This window comes from Malus domestica, chromosome 11 (assembly GCF_042453785.1).
Source record: "Malus domestica chromosome 11, GDT2T_hap1".
Lineage (NCBI taxonomy): Eukaryota > Viridiplantae > Streptophyta > Magnoliopsida > Rosales > Rosaceae > Malus > Malus domestica.
Window position 1 is genome coordinate 29288013 of NC_091671.1, and position 20944 is coordinate 29308956.

Consider the following 20944-nt stretch of genomic DNA (forward strand, 5'->3'; position numbering starts at 1 on the left):
ATGTTCAAATATTATGAATTCACTATGGTTGATAACAAACCCATCCTAGACCAAGTTCATGAATTATTGGTCTTGGTCTCAAAGCTTCGTGAACGTAAAATAGTTATTCCGGATCCTATGATAGTTGGGGCTATTATAGCAAAATTACCCCAAACATGGAATAACTATAGAAAGAAACTTCTACACATGGTGGAAGATATTAGTTTGGAGAATTTGCAAAAGGGTATTCAAATTGAAGAGGAAACTCGAAATCGTGATAAGAATTTTACAAATCAAGATTTCTCTAAAATTCACATTGTCGAAGGAAACAAATATAAAAAGAACTTCAAAGTCAAAATTGACAAAGGGAAGTTTAAGAAGACCAATTCCAACAACAATCAAAAGAATGCAAATGGTGTATGTTACCATTGTGGAAAGAAAGACCATTACATTCATGATTGTAGACAGAGAAAAGCAAGTAAGGAATATGCCAATAAGACCAATAGCACAAATATGGTGGAAAACTCTGGAATTGATAACATTGTTGCAATTGTATCAATGATGCATATTGGCATGATTACCGAACTGAATATGACAGCGGTAATAAAATCCTCCGATTGATGGCTCGACTCAGGGGCTACTATACATGTGTGCAATGACAAGGCATAATTCAAGACATATGAAGCATCAACGGACAATCAAGAAGTTTTAATGGGGAATCATAATTCCGCCAAAGTTCTAGGAAAATGAACCGTTGAACTTCAATTTACTTCTGGGAAGAAATTGACGTTGCTTAATGTACTGCATGTTCCAGAAATTAGAAAGAATCTTGTGTCTGCAAATTTATTATGTAAGAACGGTATAAAGACTGTTCTAGAGTCCGACAAGTTAATAATGTTGAAAAATGGGATGTTTGTTGGAAATGGATATTCTTGTGATGAGATGTTCAAACTAAGTATTAATAATAAAGTGAATTCCTTTATTTATATTGTTGAATCTTCCTCTCATTTATGGCATTTACGTTTAGCACATATAAATTTTAGATTTTTAAAATACATGCGCACACTTGGTTTTATTGCTTGCAATGATGATTATAATGATAAATGTGAAACATGTATTCAAGCGAAAATGACTAAGAAACCTTTTCCAACTACCGAAAGAAATACAAATTTATTAGACTTAATACATTCTGACATATGTGAATTTAATGGTGTTTTAACAAGAGAAGGAAAAAGATATTTTATCACATTTATAGATGATTGTTCTAAATTTACTTATGTTTATTTATTGTCTAATAAAGATGAAACTTTTGAGTGTTTTAAGCGCTATAAGGCTGAAGTTGAAAACCAAAAGGGAAGGAAAATTAAATGCCTCCGTAGTGATAGAGGTGGTGAATATTTTTCATATGAATTTGATATTTTTTGTGAGGAGCATGGTGTTGTACATCAAAGAACTGCACCCTATACACCACAACAAAATGGTTTGGCAGAAAGAAAAAATAGGACAATCACTGAAATGATTAATTCTATGATGATTAATGCTAATACTCCAAAATATTTATGGGGTGAAACATTGTTTACTGCATGCCATATACAAAATAGAATTACATCTATGAAGACACATGTGTCACCATATGAAATTTGGAAAGGAAGAAAACCAAATTTGTCATATTTGAGAGTATGGGGTTGTGTAGCTTTTTATAAGGCACTCGATCCTAAGATATCCAAGTTGGGTCCAAGAGGAATTAAAAGCATATTTGTAGGTTATGCAGAAAATTCAAAGGCATATAGGTTGCTTAATTTAGACTCGAACGCAATAGTTGAGTCTAGAGATGTCGAATTTATAGAAAATAAATTCTATAATGACTACTCAGTGTCTGGAAAAGAGAATGATCAAACACATTTCTCTAATCCGTCTACTAGTCAATCTCAATGTGAGAAAAGAAAACAGTCTGAAACTGTTAATGAACCAAGGAAAAGCCAAATGGTAAGAAAAGAAAAGACTCTAGACCCTGATTTTATTTCATCTCAATCTATTGTATTTTTAGTCGAAGGAAATAGAACAAAGGTTCTTAAGAAAATACCCATATTGTTGAATGTTGAGGATGATCCTAAAAGTCTAAGCGAAACATTGACTTCAAGAGATGCAGCCTTTTGGAAAGAGGCTATAGATGATGAATTTGAATCATTAATATCTAATCAGACATGGGTTATAGTAGACTTGCCCCAAGGATAAAAAGCAATAGGTTGTAAGTGGGTATTTAGAAGAAAATACAATACAAATGGGTCTATTCAGACATTCAAAGCCAGACTAGTTGCCAAAGGTTTTAAGCAAAAAAAGGGAATAGACTATTTCGGTACATATGCACCAGTAGATAGGCTCACATCAATTAGAATATTGTTTGCATTGGCATCTTTATATAATTTGCATGTGCATCAAATGGATGTGAAAACGGTCTTTTTAAATGGTGATTTAGATGAAGAAGTCTATATGGAACAACCAGAAGGGTTTGTTCTCCCTGAGAATGAAAAGAAGGTTTGTAAATTAGTAAAGTCATTATATGGATTGAAGCAAGCACCAAAATAATGGCATGAAAAGTTTGATTTTGTCATTTTATCATATGAATTTAGACATAATAGTGCTGATAAATGCATATACTCTAAATTCACAAATGATTATAGTGTTGTTATATGTTTATATGTCGACGACTTGCTAATTTTTGGTACAAACATGAAAGGTGTATCTGAAACTAAAGAGTATCTAAATTCAAAATTCAAGATGAAGGACTTGAATGAAGTAAATACTATCTTGGGAATTAAAGTAAAGAAGCATAGTGGGGGTTACGCTTTATGTCAGTCACATTATATAGAAAAATTGATTTTTAAGTTTAAGCATCTACAAATAAAAGAAGCAAATACCCCTTATGACCCTAGTGAGATTTTGCTTAATAATTATGGTAGGTCTGTTGCACAGCTTGAGTATACTAGTGTAATCGGAAGTTTAATGTATGTCATGCATTGTACCAGGCCAGATATCGCATTTGCAGTAAGCAAACTTTCTAGATACACTAGTCATCCAGGTACTGCTCATTGGAAAGCAATAAATAGAATTTTTGGTTATCTTAAAAAAACTATTAATCTGAGTTTAACTTACTCTGAGTTTGCAGCAGCACTTGAAGGATATTCAGATGCAAGTTGGATAACAAGTGCTAATGATAATAAGTCTACATCAGGGTGAATTTTTACAATTGCCGGATGAGCAATTTCTTGGGCTTCGAAGAAGCAAACATGTATAGCACATTCAACTATGGAATCTGAATTTATAGCATTAACAGCAGCAGGTAAAGAAGCGGAATGGATTAGAAATTTGTTATTGGAAATAGAGTTGTGGCCACAACCAATGCCATCCATTTCTTTATATTGTGATAGTGAGGCTACTTTGTCTAGAGCATACAATAAGGTATACTATGGAAAGTCTAGACATATTAGCTTGAGTCATGAATATGTCAAGCAATTAATAACTGATGGAGTTATTAATATTGTTTATGTTAAATCAAGTAATAACTTGGCGGATTCGTTAACGAAAGAACTTTCAAGAGCTTTGGTAGTTAGTACATCTAGTGGAATGGGGCTAAAACCCTTTATTGAAAATTAGCCACCAATAATGGTAACCCAACTTTCTCTAGAACATCACTAGTTTAAAAGTTTAATGGGTAATAACAAGTTATTGTTAAGTGGTTGTGAAAGCATTGAAAATTATTATATAGCTCATTCCAGGATGATCAGTGCACTGCTGCGTTTAGAATGATGAGTTTTATCTCTTAATGAGGTTATTTGTAGTTATATCTATAGTAGCATGGACATGGGAAGGAACCTCACCTATATGAACATAAGAAGTAGTGCCACTTCTATCAAGAGTTGGGTTTTTCTCTTATAAATGTTCATGAAACTAGGATGAAGCACAAGATCATAATAGTGCTTAATTAGTTCAGAAATTTCTTTAAAGAAATAAGACATAATCATGTGTGTAGTGATTCTGGTTTTAACATAAGAATAGGTGGTTTAAACTTAGGTCACCATCGCATTCGTTATAACTTTGAATTACTTACACTAATTAAAGGTTTAATTCGAAAGAAACCTTTATTGTATGCATGATTATATCGGTATGTTTGTGATAATTATAAAGAGAGAGTTGTAATATCATTTTCTATATATTTTTAAAATAGGGAAGGATTGTTGAATATTTAAAAAATATAATATATATGAGGCTGTTTGATGGAAAGTTGGGTCATTGACCCAACAATTATATCTTTTCAAATTAGCATTGCAACATTTTTGCTAATACCCACCGGTTGCTGCATGTTTTACAACATATATGATCTTTGGGTAATTGGTGTTTGTATCAGATATGTCTATTGGACATAATGCTGCAATGTGTTGTATCCCATGGTAAAAAGACATACTCAAATCAAAGGAGGTGTCCAAAAGGTGTAATTCTTACTATATATAGTGGTGACATTAGTAGAAAAGAATCATTCAGAAATTTGTTATCTACATAATTTCTTTGCTCTCTTTTCTCTCAACATCACATTCATACAATTTCTTTCTAGTTATTTCTAAGGGAATATAATTTGGTTTTGCTAATAGAATATTACATACTTTGTTGTATCCTGAAAGTGATTTGCCAAGAACCCTTTAGCAAACTCATTCGAGTGGGGGCAAATAACACTTTAAGGAAATGATTCAAGTCGTACCTCAAAGTCATTATTCGGATTATTCTCCATAATTCTACATTTACTCTAACAAGATCTGCACAGTTCAATTTTTTTAGTCTTTGTGAAGCAAATCAATGGGATGGTTAAGGGCGCCGTAAGATTGAAATTGATTGTTCCAGATATCTCGGTCCGCAGACTCCAGATACAGAGATCCAAAGTGTATACTAATTTATTTTCGCATTCAACGTAAATATATCTATCTATCAAAACAGAAAATAGAAAAATATGAATTTAATTGCACATTTCAATTAATACCCTCTTAAAATTATTCAATAATAAAAATTGTAGAATACGCTGGCTTTTCAAATTTAAAAATGCCCAGCCAACATCTTTATAAAACCAGATATCATTCCATGTACAGAAAGGCTATGCAGCTAAAATGTGGCCAACAAAATATTTGGGGTTGTCTAATTTCTCCTAGCCGTTTAATCAACTTTACATGGGCCCACATAATTACTATTTGGAGCAAAATTATGCCAGATATTATTACCTGAATTTGGTCAAAAACATTCATTAGGGAAATCTGATTTCACGTCCTTTAAAAGTTATAATAATTGTAACCGTTGAATAAAATTTCAACGGTCCAATAGGCTTGCTTAGAAGGATCCTCACCCTTAGCTCAGGAGAGGATCCTGATCCACGTGGGAGCACTTGATATGTATTTAATCAATTTCAAATCCAAAGTAAAGCTCAATTGGTCTGTTTTTTCTTTTTCAGGAATTTTTTTTTTTACAGATAACATGAAACTATTGATAGAAATGAGTTTCATCTTATAAGACATAGTGTAATATGTCTTATAAGATAAAACTCTTCAGAATCGTCAACACGTTCGTGAATACAACTATAACTTTTTTCATTTGATGAGTTTGTACATTTTTTTCGCACCCAACCAAAATCTTGTAAATATAATGGCTTATAAGTTATAGTCATTTATTTACTCACCTCTTAGTATAAATGTACCGTTGTATAAAAAAAACTATGGTCATTTGCTAACTAAATTCTGGTGTAACATGTCTAAATATTTTTGAATACTTTTACCATGGATTGTAGCCTTTTTGGGGTAATTTGTGATTAACCAATCAATGGGGGAATCCATTTATTAAGCTCGCGTGGTCTTGGCCCCACACTACTGAGCAGGAGTATAAATAGGGGCCTGTGGGAGGGGTAGGAAGAAAAGAGAGTGAGAAACACAATAATATTACGGAGGACATGAAGCAAGGTATTGTCCTCCAATGGGTTTCTCTACTCTCCATTTTCGCTCTCTTTTCCTTGTCTCAGACTCAGTCCTTCGACTACGGCGAAGCTCTCTCCAAGAGTCTCCTCTACTTCGAGTCCCAACGTTCCGGCCGCTTGCCCCACAATCAACGGGTCACCTGGCGTCACCATTCCGGCCTTGACGATGGCCTAGAACAAGGGGTCAGTTAACCATTTTATCATTACAATCATCAATCATATACAACGTGTTTGTAGCTCAGTTAGTTAGCATTCATTCGAGGCTCTGCATTCGATTATCCCAATATTGCTGTATAAAAGCAAAAACATCAATCCTAATTATGTATGCATGTGTTTGATGTGATGTATTTCGTCTGGCGTTTTCACGTATGTTTTTCAGGTGGACTTGGTGGGAGGGTACTATGATGCAGGTGACAATGTGAAATTTGGTCTGCCAATGGCTTTTACCATAACAATGCTGTCTTGGGGTGTCATTGAGTACGGCAAACAAATAGAGGATGCTGGAGAGTACAATCATGCCTTAGAAGCTATCAAATGGGGGACTGATTATTTCATCAAGGCTCATACTCACCCAAATGTTTTGTGGGCTGAGGTAATAGTAATAATGAAATAAAACTATCGAAAACTCTCAAAGTCTGACATGTTATTAAACTTTGATTTAAATGTGAAATAGATTCATAGTCTGTCAACATTGTCATATATGATAATTTTTAATACTTTAGACTGTCAATAGCTTGGGTCGGTCAATAAATTTACTATATGAGTCTATGATTGTTAGGTGGGAGATGGATCGACGGATCACTACTGTTGGCAAAGGCCGGAGGACATGACAACATCTCGACAAGCCTACAAGGTCGATGAGAACCACCCCGGGTCAGATATTGCAGGTGAGACTGCGGCGGCAATGGCAGCGGCTGCCATTGTGTTTAGGAAAACCAACCCACATTACTCTGGCCTACTTTTACACCATGCACAACAGGTAACATATTTAATTAGTCTGATGACGATATATACACAGAAATATACAAGGTTGATATACCACTATGCAAAGGTTGGTGTACTGGTTACCAAAGAACAATGGCTTTGGTTAAATAAATACGTACTCTTAAATATTTGATATAAATTTATTCAATCTATTTAACATATAATTAATTTGGGAATTGGATTTGTTGGCAGTTGTTTGAGTTTGGTGACAAATATAGAGGTAAATATGATGAGAGTATTGAAGTGGTGAAGGGGCACTACACATCTTGGAGTGGTTACATGGATGAGTTGCTCTGGGCAGCATTGTGGTTGTACACAGCCACACAGAATGAGGATTATTTGAACTATGCTTTGAACAATGCTCAGTCTCTTGGGGGCACCACTTGGGCCATCAAAGAGTTTAGCTGGGATGTTAAGTATGCTGGTGTTCAAATCATTGCTTCAATGGTACATAAACTCAAACTTGATCACCTATCTAATTCTCTTTAATTTCCATCTCATTAGTAAATAGAACTATACTAGGTTAGACGAGAAGCTGATTGTAGCCGGTGGCACATTGTGAGACTTACAATTTATCAACTATCATAATACATAGTTTCAAATCAAGTCATCGACTTGTTGACCCTAAAAACTACTAAACCTATGTGGCGCGCAGGCCGAGTAATTAGTAAGCTAACTACGTCCTTCGGTTGTATGTGAGGCGTGCCAACTCGTCAGCCAAACTCGGGCGAGGAGTAAAATTTGTTGATGTTGCGTTGAGCGCACGGCTGACTTCTTGATCTTGAACACTCTCGGCCTTTGGGTTTTAGAGCATGAAGACAAGGCTGCTAGTCTGCGAAGTTCACAAATCGTCGGCTCCGGATTCGGTCACGGTGATTATGTTCGTGAGAGTATAAGCACGCCGAATCGACACTAGAGTATAAGGACACAAATACTCAAAACAAATGTACGTCTTGATTGTGAAAGTGGTTCGACCGTCAGAATGCCGAACTCTAAAACCTACTTGCGAATACCCAATCATAAACAACTCGGCGTTCGATGTGCCGAGCCTTAGTAAGACCTCATTTCGCCGAGAAGGCTGATGAGATAACCTCTGCCAACAAGGATCCGAAAATCCTTCTCGACTAAGACTTAGATAGATAACCAGTCGACCCTGTTGCAGTGCTGTTTATCCAAACTGAAGGTGCTTCACGGTCGGCTGATTTTATGGCAACAATGCTGTTTATCCAAACTGAAGGTATGTCAGCGGAAAAAGAAAGTAAAAATCTCAAAGTTGTTGAGAGGTTTCGTGTAAAGCGAGAGTTTGCACAGGGCAATTTTTGTGTTGAATTGGAGGGAGTTTGTTTGATGTCCACCCTCCCTATTTATAGTAGCCAACGTGCGTTGAATCCCAATCATTCTCGAATTAGAACTCTTTTCCTTGATCCAACCTTATCTCGGCCAATCTTACTCCTACTATGACTTTGAACTTAACTCATTATCAGGCCGCATTAAATCTCAAACTCCAGCATCTTTTTCTTGTCGAAACTCTTTCTTGTAATAGGACTCACTTGCATCCCACAGGTTCCTGACGGGATATGGCCAGCTTCGACTGCGTGGCCCATGAGCTGGACAACCCCCAATGACACCTAAACACGGCCTCTGGGCCGAGAACAATTCTAAACTCGGCCCGACCAATACTGGGCCGAGAACAATTATAAACTCGGCCTAAACCAATATTTTTGGGCCTAAACACGACCACACAATTAATGCATCACTGACTCAAGATTTGTTTGAAATTACTTGTTTACAAAATACTACTGCTCATAAGTATTCTAGTGAAACAACTTCTATTAGAAGCACATAAAAAATTTCATGAAATGCACGTGGTTCATGAAAAAGCACTTGAAATGCATTATTAAAAAGAAATAAAAACAAGTGCTTAATTGTTGAAAGCACTTCAAATGCCTCTCTTAACTCAAGAGCACTTTGAATTTTTTTCCCAAACATTATCAAAAGCACTTTCAGTTATTTCAAAAGTTTTTCCAAAGAGTCCCTCAAAGCTACCCACCCTTATATTGACTGAACTTAACATCCTTCTCTAAGGATAATACTTGCATTCCCTTCTTGGGGGATAAGCTCATTCCTCCACTTATAAATAACGTATCTAGAGATTGACATGGTTCTGATTATGAAATTTTTAGGCTGAAGCTACGCTATTTGCAAGTGTGGAAATGACTTCATTCCTCCAAGAGGAATTCAAGCATTATTCTTTCTCTAAATTTAAGTAAACTTTTTTATTCACACCATACAACGCACAACATTCTAATACAACTAGTGTGTCTCAAATCTTTATTAGATCTCACCTCTAGCATCAGTCATGTGATTAACTGTCTGATTTGTAAATTAACAAATATTTAGTTTATTTGTTTCAATTCCTTAACTCTCACATACGTTTTCTTTTTCAGTTGCTAAAGGAAGAGAGACACAAGCAACACATGCAAATACTGCAACAGTATCGTTCAAAAGCAGAGTTTTACATGTGTGCTTGCCTCGACAGAAACAACGTAGCCAACGTGCAACGCACCCCAGGAGGCGTGTTGTACATCCGCCAATGGAACAACATGCAATACGTCTCAAACGCAGCGTTTCTACTCACAACGTACTCTGATTATCTCCAAGCCACTCATGAGAATCTTACTTGCGACAAAGGACAGGTGAGCCCACAAGAAATCTTATCTTTTGCCAAATCACAGGTTGATTACATTCTGGGGTCCAATCCAATGGCCATGAGCTACTTAATTGGGTATGGACCAAAATACCCTCAAAGGGTGCACCACAGGGGAGCATCCATTGATTCGTATAAGAAGAACAAGGGTTTCATTGGGTGCACTCAGGGGTACGATAGCTGGTATGGGAGGCAGGGTCCAAACCCTAACGTGCTTGTTGGGGCACTGGTTGGTGGGCCCGATGGGAACGATGGATTCAGGGACGAGAGGTGGAATTACATGCAGACTGAGGCATGCACTTACAACACTGCAACATTAGTTGGGGTTCTTGCTAAATTGGATAGATTAAAAGGTGAGTGTATGGGGTTTAATCAATCATTAATAGCTTCAAGCTAGCTAGTTAATAGGATGTGTATGTATGAAAATGTCTTTCAATTGGGCTTATAATTTTGATAAACAAATCACCATACAGTCCTAAATCAATGTATAATCATGGTACTTGGAAAAAATGTATAATTATTATACAAAAGAAAGAAATACAATGAGGAATAAATTAATGAACTTTAATTTTGACAGACAACAATTAAGTTGACCAATTTTCCTTTCTATCCACACTCTTTCTTTTCTATTGATGAGTAATTTTGTGAACACATTTTAGTGGAACATGATCCTCTTCGAATTCAAACCATTTGAATTCTGCAGACCAAATAAACTCTTCAGGTAAAATCGTGCGGGCTGAGATCACTCTTCCTCTTCAACTTTCTCACTATTTCTCTTTCTCCTCAACATCGTTGCCTTTTTCTCCGACATCGATCGACGAAGCAGAACCGTAGAGAAAGAAAAGAAGCAGAAGATAATGGGAGGGGTTGAAGGTCAGAAAAATATGTTGTGGGAATTGGTGTGGGAGAGGTAGGGGGAGGTGAGTGATGGTACGGAGGTTCGTAGGATCTGTAGAGGTTCTGTACCCCATTTTAGTCATTTACTTGTTGTACTGATAGGATTTTTACCACACACACAAAGGGGTTAAAAACACCTATAATACTTGCAAGAATGACAAGGATATTGTAGTATAAATGTTTCTAGCAAGGTTGTTCTCCACAAGGATTATTAAATAATTCGTATCAAACCAAATTTCAGTTAATAATTGTAAAGCAAAGATTTGGGATGATTGATTTTATGACCTAATTTAATAAAAACAAAATTAATAAATGAGAGTGGAAGAATCTGCAATATTAAAGATGAGGAAAAAGAAATAGTTTTTAGAAGTCAATTTGAGAAAGCACTAGGGTTTCCCTATCACCTTATCAATCATATATAGTTTTCCCAATTACTTATGACCTATACATGCATATTTTGAATGTTAGGTTTTCTTAATATATTCCTACTTGAACACCCAATATAGAATGTATATCAAACATGCAATCTGTCTGTGGTATTCAAATCAAATATAAACATGCATGACTCATTAAGTTCTGTGAAATTATTTGAAAAACCATGCAACCCTTAAGATATAGTATTCATCCTAAGTGAACTTGCACATATTAACCACAAGCAGCATTCGTCAATTTCAGGGACCGACCTCCAACCAAAATTGCATCAAATTACTTTTATAAATATCCTAATGGCCATGAATCATCAAGACACTAGATAGTTTAAACCGGTGATTAACAATTCAAAACTTGCATGCATAATATCATAAGCAAATTAATATATATATATATATATATATATATATATATATATATTTTGCTAAGGCTCGTGGCCTCGCCCTAGTAAAAAGGAAATTAGTTACGCATATTCATAACTAAAATCAACATAAATTGTAATGAAATAATAAAAGATCGAAAACACCTTGAATGTAAAAGTTTGAAAATCTCTACACCTGGCCAATTTCCTCTCCCAATATCGCATGAAGAAGAAGAGAAAACTAGAGCCGGCCAAGCTTATTTATCCTACTAAATTAAATCCTCCTAATAAAAGGTCTTCCATCAAGACTAGGAAACCAAATAAATTAAAATAAAATATGAAACATAACCCTAAATTAAATGGTAAAATTAGCCCAAAATCTGCACAACCAAGTTTTGGACCCATATCTGCTCCAAAACCGGACCAATATAGCTAGATTTAAAACTTGGAATATTCTGAACAGTTCTCCAGAAGACCACGAACTCATCAGAGGTCATCTCAGGCTCCAAAAATCACATTTAAGCCTATAAACGTCAATTTCCTACAACGTGCACTGCTTCTTTACTCTAATGCCAGAAAATAACCGTTTGGTAGAAAAATCCCAATTTTGATAAAACACACCAAGGGAAACACGAACGTCCTCCAATTTGAATCACTCCAAAATTCGTCCATTTAATCACGTTTTGCTCCAGGGGAAGTCGAATGTCCTATATTGAAAATACAAAGCAAAGTATCAAAATTTTACCAAAATAATTACAAAAACATACTAAGAATATAGTAAAATATATACTATTAAATTGACTCGTCAGGTACCAAAAAGATTAATATAATAAATACTAATTAACTATCTCATCATAGGGTGAATGATAGACTAATCTAGCAAATGTGAAAAAAAAAGAGTATAGATTATGATTTAGTGACAAATCCACCATGAAGTCAACATGCCATCGACCGAAAAAATTGGTGGGAAGCACCTTTGATGACCCCCCCTGTGTCATTTGGGTAGTAACCAATTCATGCACATAAGGTGTTCGACAAATGCATGAGTGAGACATAATTTCGTCCGATCAAGATACAAAATTTGATCGGACAAATTGTTAGATTACATGATGTATTGTTAGTTGATAGAGTTGTTAGGCACTGCCATGTGTCTCTATTGTATTGGTTAATCTAGAAGTTAGTTGTGTGTGGTTGTATTTATAAATAGGGCAAAGGATGTAATAGTGAATGTAATGAAAAGTATCAGTTTCTCTCACTACTCTCTCTCTTCGAATTCTTTCTTGCTTTCTCTGCATTCCTCCATAGCTAAATCTCAGAGTTATCATGGTATCAGAGCCTGCCAAGGTTAACACCATTGGTTGATGATTCCTATGCTTCCGCTCGTCTTTGTTGTTCTGGTGACGGTTTGTTGGTGTGTGTCGGTGGAATTGACAAAACCCTAGAATTTTTTTTTTTGGGGTTTCTTAAGCTCGTCGGTGGCATTTCTTCTGTCGGTCGGTCTTTTCTTCGTCGTCGCTCGTTGAATTCATAGTCGCTACTTGGATCTTTGGTTGGATCCATCTTCAATTTGTCTCGTCGCTGCAGTTGAGGTGTTTTCTTTCGATTTCTCTGTTTGATTCGATTCTTTACTGGTTCTTGATTTGTTGATTCTTGGCCATTGTTGCTTTGTGATTCTCTGTCTTTTGGATTTGTTGAATCTCTTAATTCGTCATAGTGACTACTACACAACTAGCACTCACACAATCTCATATCTCTTCACTTATATCCAGTGTTGGAAACACTGTTACTGTGAAGTTGGATGATTCGAACTATGTTACTTGGAACTTTCAGATCGAATTGTTGCTAGAAGGGAATGGCATTATGGGGTTTGTTGATGGGTCTATTACTTGTCCTTCGAAATATGATGATTCAGGTTTTGATGGTGAATTGGTAGTTAATAATTCTTCAATCACTGATGCTTATAAAGTTTGGAAAATACATGATAAAGCTCTTATGACTTTGCTTACTGCAACACTATCTACTGCTGCTTTGTCTTGTGTAATTGGTTGTCAAAGTTCACAAGAAATGTGGAATAATCTTAAAGAGAGATTTGCAAGTATGACTCATACTAGCATTGTCCAAATGAAGATTGATCTGCAAAACATCAAGAAAGGGCCAGAATCCATTGATCTGTATTTGCAGAGAATTAAAGATTGTAGGGATCAATTAGCTACTGCTGGTGTTGTGATTTTGATGAGGATATTGTTATTGTAGCTCTGAGAGGATTACCTACAGAATATAATATCATTAAGTCTATCATTCGAGGGAGAGAAAATCTGGTTTCCTTAAAAGAGCTTCGATCTCAGTTGAAGGCAAAAGAGTCTACATTGGAAGAGGTCATCAAGTCACCATCTTTAATGGCAGCTATGCTTGCAAATACTTCACGTCCAGTTTATGACACTGGTGGCTCTTCTCATACTAACACTCATACTGGAAACTTTGATTTTGGGTCCTATGTTCATTCTGGTTCATATATGTCTCAGTTTCAGCCACTGCCCTTTCCTCCTACCAATGGTCCTGTAGCATTTGTCTCTCAGACTGGATCTGGGACTTACAACAACTTTAGGGGCAATAACTACAGGTTCAGGGGTAAAGGCAAGAAGTTCAATACTGGCTTTCATCAACCCTCTGGTTATCAAGGCTCTGCACAACCTAATTTTCAATCGCAATCTCAGTTTCAGAATCCTGGCTCTCAGATAGTTTCAGATCAATCATTTCACCCTTTGCTCATTTGTCAAATATGTGATAAAAAGGGACATGTAGCTCTCAACTGTTTTCAGAATGGTTGTCAAATCTGTCACCTTAAAGGACATACTGCTGCCACCTGCTTTGACAGACTCAATTCTGCACCTGTTTCTGTGCCTCAATCTCAGCACTTCTCTCAATCTCCCAATGTGATTCAGCAGCATCCATTTCAATCTTCACATCCATTTTAGCCTCAAGTACAGAATCCTAATATGGTGTCTAATTCTCAGTATTCCAATGGGATGTTATCTCCTCACCTTGGGTCCACCGGTGCCTTTACTGCAAGAACCACCTTCTCTCCAACAGCACCACAGCAAGAGTATTGGTTACTTGGAGCAACCAATCATATGACATCTGGTCTGTCCAATTTGCAAGCTACCACTCCTTATTCTTCATCAGAGACAGTTACTAGTGCTAGTGGTAAAGGTTTACAAATTAAACATATTGGTCAAGCTCATTTATCTAATTCATCACATACACTTGAGTTCAAATCTGTGTTATATGTTCCACACTTATCACAACACTTATTGTCTATGCATCAATTGTGCAAAGACAAGAATTGTAGGTGTATTGTTGATGAATTCTCTGTGTGTATATAGGACAAGGTCACCAACAAGGTACTATATCAAGGACTGAGTAACTAAGCTGTCTATCCACTTCCCATTCTCAAACAACCAAAGCCAACTTCTGCAGCTTTCCTTGGACAGAAAATAAATACATCTCTTTGGCATTGCAGATTGGGTCATCCAACCAACTCTGTAACTCAAGTAGCCTTTAGTAAGTCAGATATTAAAATTCCCTGTACTTCCTCATCTCAAACTTGTATTGATTGCTTACAAGGCAAGTTTACCAAGTTCCCTTTTCCCTTAATGGCTTCAAAGTCTCTTGTTCATTTTGAAGTCATTCATACTGATGTATGGGGTCCCTCTCCTAATAAGTCTTTAGAAGGGTATAGCTATTATGTGTCGTTTATAGATGAATGTACACGATATACATGGATATTTCCCATGATTAATAAAGTTGTTGTCTTTGAGATATTTATGCAATTCCAAGCTTATATTCATACCTACTTTTCTGCACATATTAAAGTACTACAGAGTGATGGTGGGGGAGAGTATACTAGCATTCTATTTCAAAATTTTCTTAAATCTAAAGGGATTGTACACCAAAAATCATGCCCCTACACTCCTGAGTAGAATGGTTTAGCTGAGAGAAAGAATAGGCATCTTGTTGAAACTGCTATTACATTACTTCAAAAAGCTTCCCTTTCACCTAAGTTTTGGTTTCATGCCTGTGCTACAACTACTTATCTTATTAATAGAATGCCTACCTCTGTGTTAAAGATGCAGTCTCCATTTGAGATGTTGTTTAAGTCTCCTCCTCATCTTGAACATTTAAGGATTTTTGGCTGTGCTTGTTACCCTCCCCTGAAACCATATTGCCACCATAAACTGGAACCTAAAACCATACAATGCATCTTCTTGGGGTATGCTGCTCAATATAAGGGGTATATTTGTTATGCTCACAAGGATAACAAGCTTATTGTGTCCAGGCATGTATTGTTTGATGAAACGGTTTTTCCTAGTGCTCATGGGTTGTCCACCTCTTGTCTCAAGTCTGATCGATTACCTCAACCATATCCAGTCTTGATTAGTCACCCTAATACCTTTCATCATCCTCCAATTATCCCAATACCATTTCCACATCTATCATCCTCTTCTCAAGTCCCTGTTACTCAGTTCTATTCTCACACACTTGATGATCTTATCTCTCCTGGAGGTTCAATTGTCTCAGATTCTACATCTTCGTTGGTGTCCTCTGAAAAACAATCCTGATGTGACTACCTCTCAAGTTCCAAATTTGCAACAAGTTCTTGTGCTCAATATTAACACACATCCCATGTAAACAAGGTCCAAGTCTGGGATATCTAAAAAGAAGGTATTCTCTGTTACCTTGCCACTCGATTCCTCTCTGGATAGGGAACCTCAGTCTTTCAGTGCTGCTTCAAAGTGTTCTCAGTGGAACTGTGCAATGAATGAGGAGATTGAGGCTTTTCTTAAACAGAAAACATGGACCTTAGTTCCACTTCCACCTCACAAGAACTTGGTGGGTTGTAAGTGGATTTATAAGGTTAAAAGACATCTTGATGGTTCTGTTGCAAGGTATAAGGCTCGGTTAGTGGCCAGGGGGTTCTCTCAGGAAGCTAGCCTAGATTATTATGAGACTTTTAGCCCTGTAGTTAAACCTACTACAGTCAGATTGATAATCCTTGGCTGCTACAAAGGGATGGAAACTTAAACAATTAGATGTCAAAAATGCGTTTCTGCATGGATTTCTAGATGAAGAAGTGTATATGTCTCAACCACAGGGGTTTATTGACAAGGATCATCCAGAGTTTGTGTGCAAGCTTGAAAGGTCTTTGTATGGCCTCAAACAGGCTCCCCGAGCATGGAATGAGAGGTTTTCCCGATTTCTTCTGAGTTTGGTTTTAAAGCATCATATGCTGATCCGTCTTTATATGTCAAACATAATGGTCATTCCATTGTTGTGTTGCTCCTCTATGTTGATGACATTATACTCAGTGGTGATGATGATTCCCATGTTCAATATGTGATACACCAATTAACTAGGGAGTTTGATATAAAGGATTTAGGAATTCTCCAATATTTTCTTGGTCTGCAAATTGAGTATCAATCTCAGGGAATACTTGTTCATCAGTCTAAATATATCAAGGACTTGTTGCACAAGAAAAATATGCTAAACAGTAAGCCTTGTACCACTTATTGTCATCCTCATCACAAGCTCTTCACTCATGGTAATCCTCCATTTCCTGATCCAGGTATTTACCGAAGTATAGTTGGTGCTCTCCAGTATTTGACTTTTACTAGACCTAATATAGCTTATTCGGTTAATCAAGTCTGTCAATTCATGCATTCTCCACTTAAAAGTCATTTTGTTGCGATCAAGCGAATCTTGAGGTATCTCAAAGGGACTATGCAGCTTGGATTGTGTTTTAAACCTGGAAATTTGGATATTAGAGCTTACACCGATGCTGATTGGGCTGGGGATCCCAATGACAGAAGGTCAACAACTGGTTTCGTTGTGTTTTTAGGTCCCAATCCTATTTCTTGGAGTTCAAAGAAACAACATACTGTTAGTCGGTCTTCTACTGAGGCCGAGTATCGAGCAATGGCAACTACAACTGTTAAGGTGGTATGGCTTCAACAATTACTCAAGGATCTGTCTCTTTCATCTTCAGTTACACCATTGCTGCATTGCGACAACATATCTGCCATGGCTCTAGCAACTAATCCCGTCTTGGATTCTAAAGCTAAACACATCGAAATAGACTGCCATTTTGTGCGTGAAAAGGTTCAGCAAGGCACAATTTTGTTACAGTTTGTGGCATCATCGGAGCAGTTTGTGGCATCATCGAAGCAGTTTGCTGATATACTTACCAAGGGTTTGTGTTTTCCATTGTTTAGTTCTCATTGTTCCAATCTTATGCTTGGGAATGCCTAGCATAAGATTGAGGGGGAATGTTAGATTACATGATGTATTGTTAGTTGATAGAGTTGTTAGGCACTGCCATGTGTCTCTATTGTATTGGTTAATCTAGAAGTTAGTTGTATATGGTTGTATTTATAAATAGGACAAAGGATGTAATAGTGAATGTAATGAAAAGTATCAGTTTCTCTCACTACTCTCTCTCTTCGAATTCTCTGTTGCTTTCTCTGCATTCCTCCATAGCTAAATCTCAGAGTTATCACAAACCTGGTCAGCGTTTAAGTTTTTGTCAAGGACTTTGCGTGATGAAATTCGAAGGTTAAAGTAAAGTTCGTCAGGTAAAGTAAGTTTTTCAGGAATGTGTATTGTATTGTGTCACCCTTTGCCCGACGAAAAACCAGTTCATCAGCTTTTGGAATGTTGCCCGATGAAAGATTTTGTTGGGTAAAGTGTTATATGTGTCGGCAAAGTTCCATGATGACCTATCAAAAAATCCACCGACACTTTTTTGCTTGACATCGTTGTTATTCGTCAAGCAAAACCCAATTCATTAAAACAGGCCATGCAGCCTTCTTTTTCTCTTTCTCCTTTCTTTCTTCTTCCCCCCTGCGCGCTACTCTTCATGCTCTGCAAGTCTGCTCTCTCTCTTTCACACATCTTACACCCTTCTCATACCAACCTCATCACCCATCTCTCACTCTCCCTCTCCCAATTAATTTAAGGTTTTTTTTATTTATTAAATACTTTTTGTGTAATTGTGTAATTAATTATGTTTGGTTTTTGTAGGTTTGTGATTGAATTGGAAGAAAATTAAAGGAAAGGTATGTATTTGTCTCTCAATTTAATTTTATAGGAAATTTTAATTTGTCTAATTGGGTTATATATATATATATGTGTGTGTGTGTGTGTGTGTGTTGAAATTGTGGGTTATGTGAAATTTTGGATTTGTGTGTTATTGAAACATATGTACTTAGGTGAACTTAATTTGTGTACCATTAGCCTAGGAATCGCAGTGTAAAATTTGTTGAAATTCATAATGGTTTATACGAAGTTTTGGACATGTGGTGAATGATGCTCGCTATTTTATGCATACAATTCCCTAAACAAAGCTCGTCTACACCTGATGGAGGCAAACAAGGTTGCTCATAGACTGGCACGATTGGGTCTAACTTTAGATCAACGATTTGGTTTGAGGAACCTCCTGATGTAATCACATACCTTATTTTGGAAGATGGTACAACTCTGTCATTTGTTGCGGGATGCTCATTTTCCTTCGATTGAGTTGAAATCTCAGGAAAGGTTTTTATCGAGACCCACATAAATGCACCCTATCCTCCAACATATATGTATTCTTTTCGTCATATCAATGAATATCCTACTTCATCTAAACAAAACAGGAATTTGAATATAATGTTTTTTTTAATAGTGGTATCAATCTTTTAAAACATTTCAGATAATGAATCTATATCTTTGATAATGAACATCCGTTAGACCATCTCCAAACCTGTGCTAAAAGCCAAATTACCTCCCAAATTACCCCCCCAAACACTCTCCAACCCATGTTAAAATTTTAGGCTAAATGCCAAATGTTATTTCTGGGCCAAATACCCCCCCCAGCTTTCCCCCTGGGCTAAATGCCAAATGTTTATCGGAATTTAATTTTTTTTAGATTAAAATGTTCATAAAATTAATTTACAATAATCTACATTTAAAAAAAAAATTGATTTAAGAAAAAAATTAGCCTAAGTTCATTCTTTAATAATTCCGGACTAAAATTTTAGGGTAGAAGGGTTGGAGCAGAAAAGATGTTTTTGGGCTAAAAGCCAAATTTTCCGGGCTAAAAAATTTGGCTTTTAGCCCAAGGGTTGGAGATGGTCTTAGGGGGGGGACAAATATTGAAGTTAATTTTCATTGATAGTCATCTTTCAAGCTCTAAATCTTTAAACCAACATTCAAACTGTTAAACTCGATAACCGTGGATAACCGTCCGAATGAAACAGATTTGGGGATGAAAATTCGGTTATATTTCGGATATGGGGAAAACCGAAAATATTATTTGGTTATGTTTATAGGGGTCCCTGATCCCTATATGTCCCCGAAACCGACCCAAATAATACATTTTATATATAATATAAATTATATTAATAAATATAGTATTGTATAATATAAATATGGGATAGGATCAAGGAACAAATATTTTTACAAATACTTTTAGACTCTTTTTAAGCCTTTTGATTACATGACATCCAAGGGTTCTTATTTATTCATTAAATTACATGGATGCTTATGTGGATTTTAACTAATATTAAAGATTAAAAAAAACATAAAATCTGGAAAATTAAAAATATAATTAAAAAAAGAAGATAATTTAACTAAAATTGGTTCTCCCATTCCCATTTCGATCAAGACTTGGATTCAGACTTTGAACCCTAATAAAAAAATCATGAAACTATTGTAACCGTGCAAAAGAAACCCTAAATAGACTTTTAACTAATATTAGTCGTGCAAAAGAAATCCCCCTCAAAAACCTAGGTGTTGTCGAAGGCCTGCAGCCCACGTTTCAAGTGGCTCACCATTATCGTCTTGGAACTGTCGCTCTTTGGTATGTTCTCAATTATGTTCAATTCATATCTTCCAAATCGTCTTCTTGAATTTTGTTGTAATAGTCGTCTTATTTGAATTTTGTCATCTGAATTGTGCTCTTGAATTTTGTTATATAACTTATGTTCTTTGAATTTTGTTATCTGAACTATGTAATCTCGTTATTAAAGAGAATAACACGGACACAAATCTGCAATTCCGACGTAATTTACTCATTGCCCAAAATTCTATACTTTCCTGCATTCTAAAATATTTGTTGTATCATTCTCTTTTATTACTTGTCATCTTTGACTACACCAGTCAACTCTGTTATTTGAATTGTTCCCTAATTGAATTTTATGATAATTTACAGTGAAATTCGAAAATACTAGAAGAGCACTGAACTTTTTACGTTCAAAATAATCTCACATCAGATATTGGAGCGGCACAGTGCCACCAGTCCTGTAGTAAATGTCAGGTTCATGCTGTTTTTGCACCCTGAGAATTATTCGAACTTCACCTTCCATAAGAGAAAGCCTGATGAGAGATTCCTGGATGGCTGTCGGTCTTCTATCCATTCCCACAACTAGTACTGCTCGAAAATTATCTGCTTGGAAAACGTTGCAATCCCTCAACATTGTATACGCACACACACAGATATACATTTTATGTTCATTTTCAGTTTTATTTTACTTTTATTATTAGTTAA

At 36.1% G+C, this 20944-nt stretch overlaps 1 protein-coding gene across 1 annotated transcript; it reads left to right on the plus strand.

The window, feature by feature from the left end:
* Positions 1-5929: 5929 nt before the first annotated feature.
* On the plus strand, positions 5930-10239 carry LOC103422989 (endoglucanase 11-like). Its single transcript, XM_070808165.1, has 5 exons — positions 5930-6169; positions 6366-6578; positions 6765-6965; positions 7163-7417; positions 9418-10239. The coding sequence occupies exons 1-5, from the start codon at positions 5963-5965 to the stop codon at positions 10072-10074; spliced, it is 1533 nt and encodes a 510-aa protein (XP_070664266.1). The 5' UTR covers positions 5930-5962; the 3' UTR covers positions 10075-10239.
* Positions 10240-20944: the final 10705 nt, after the last annotated feature.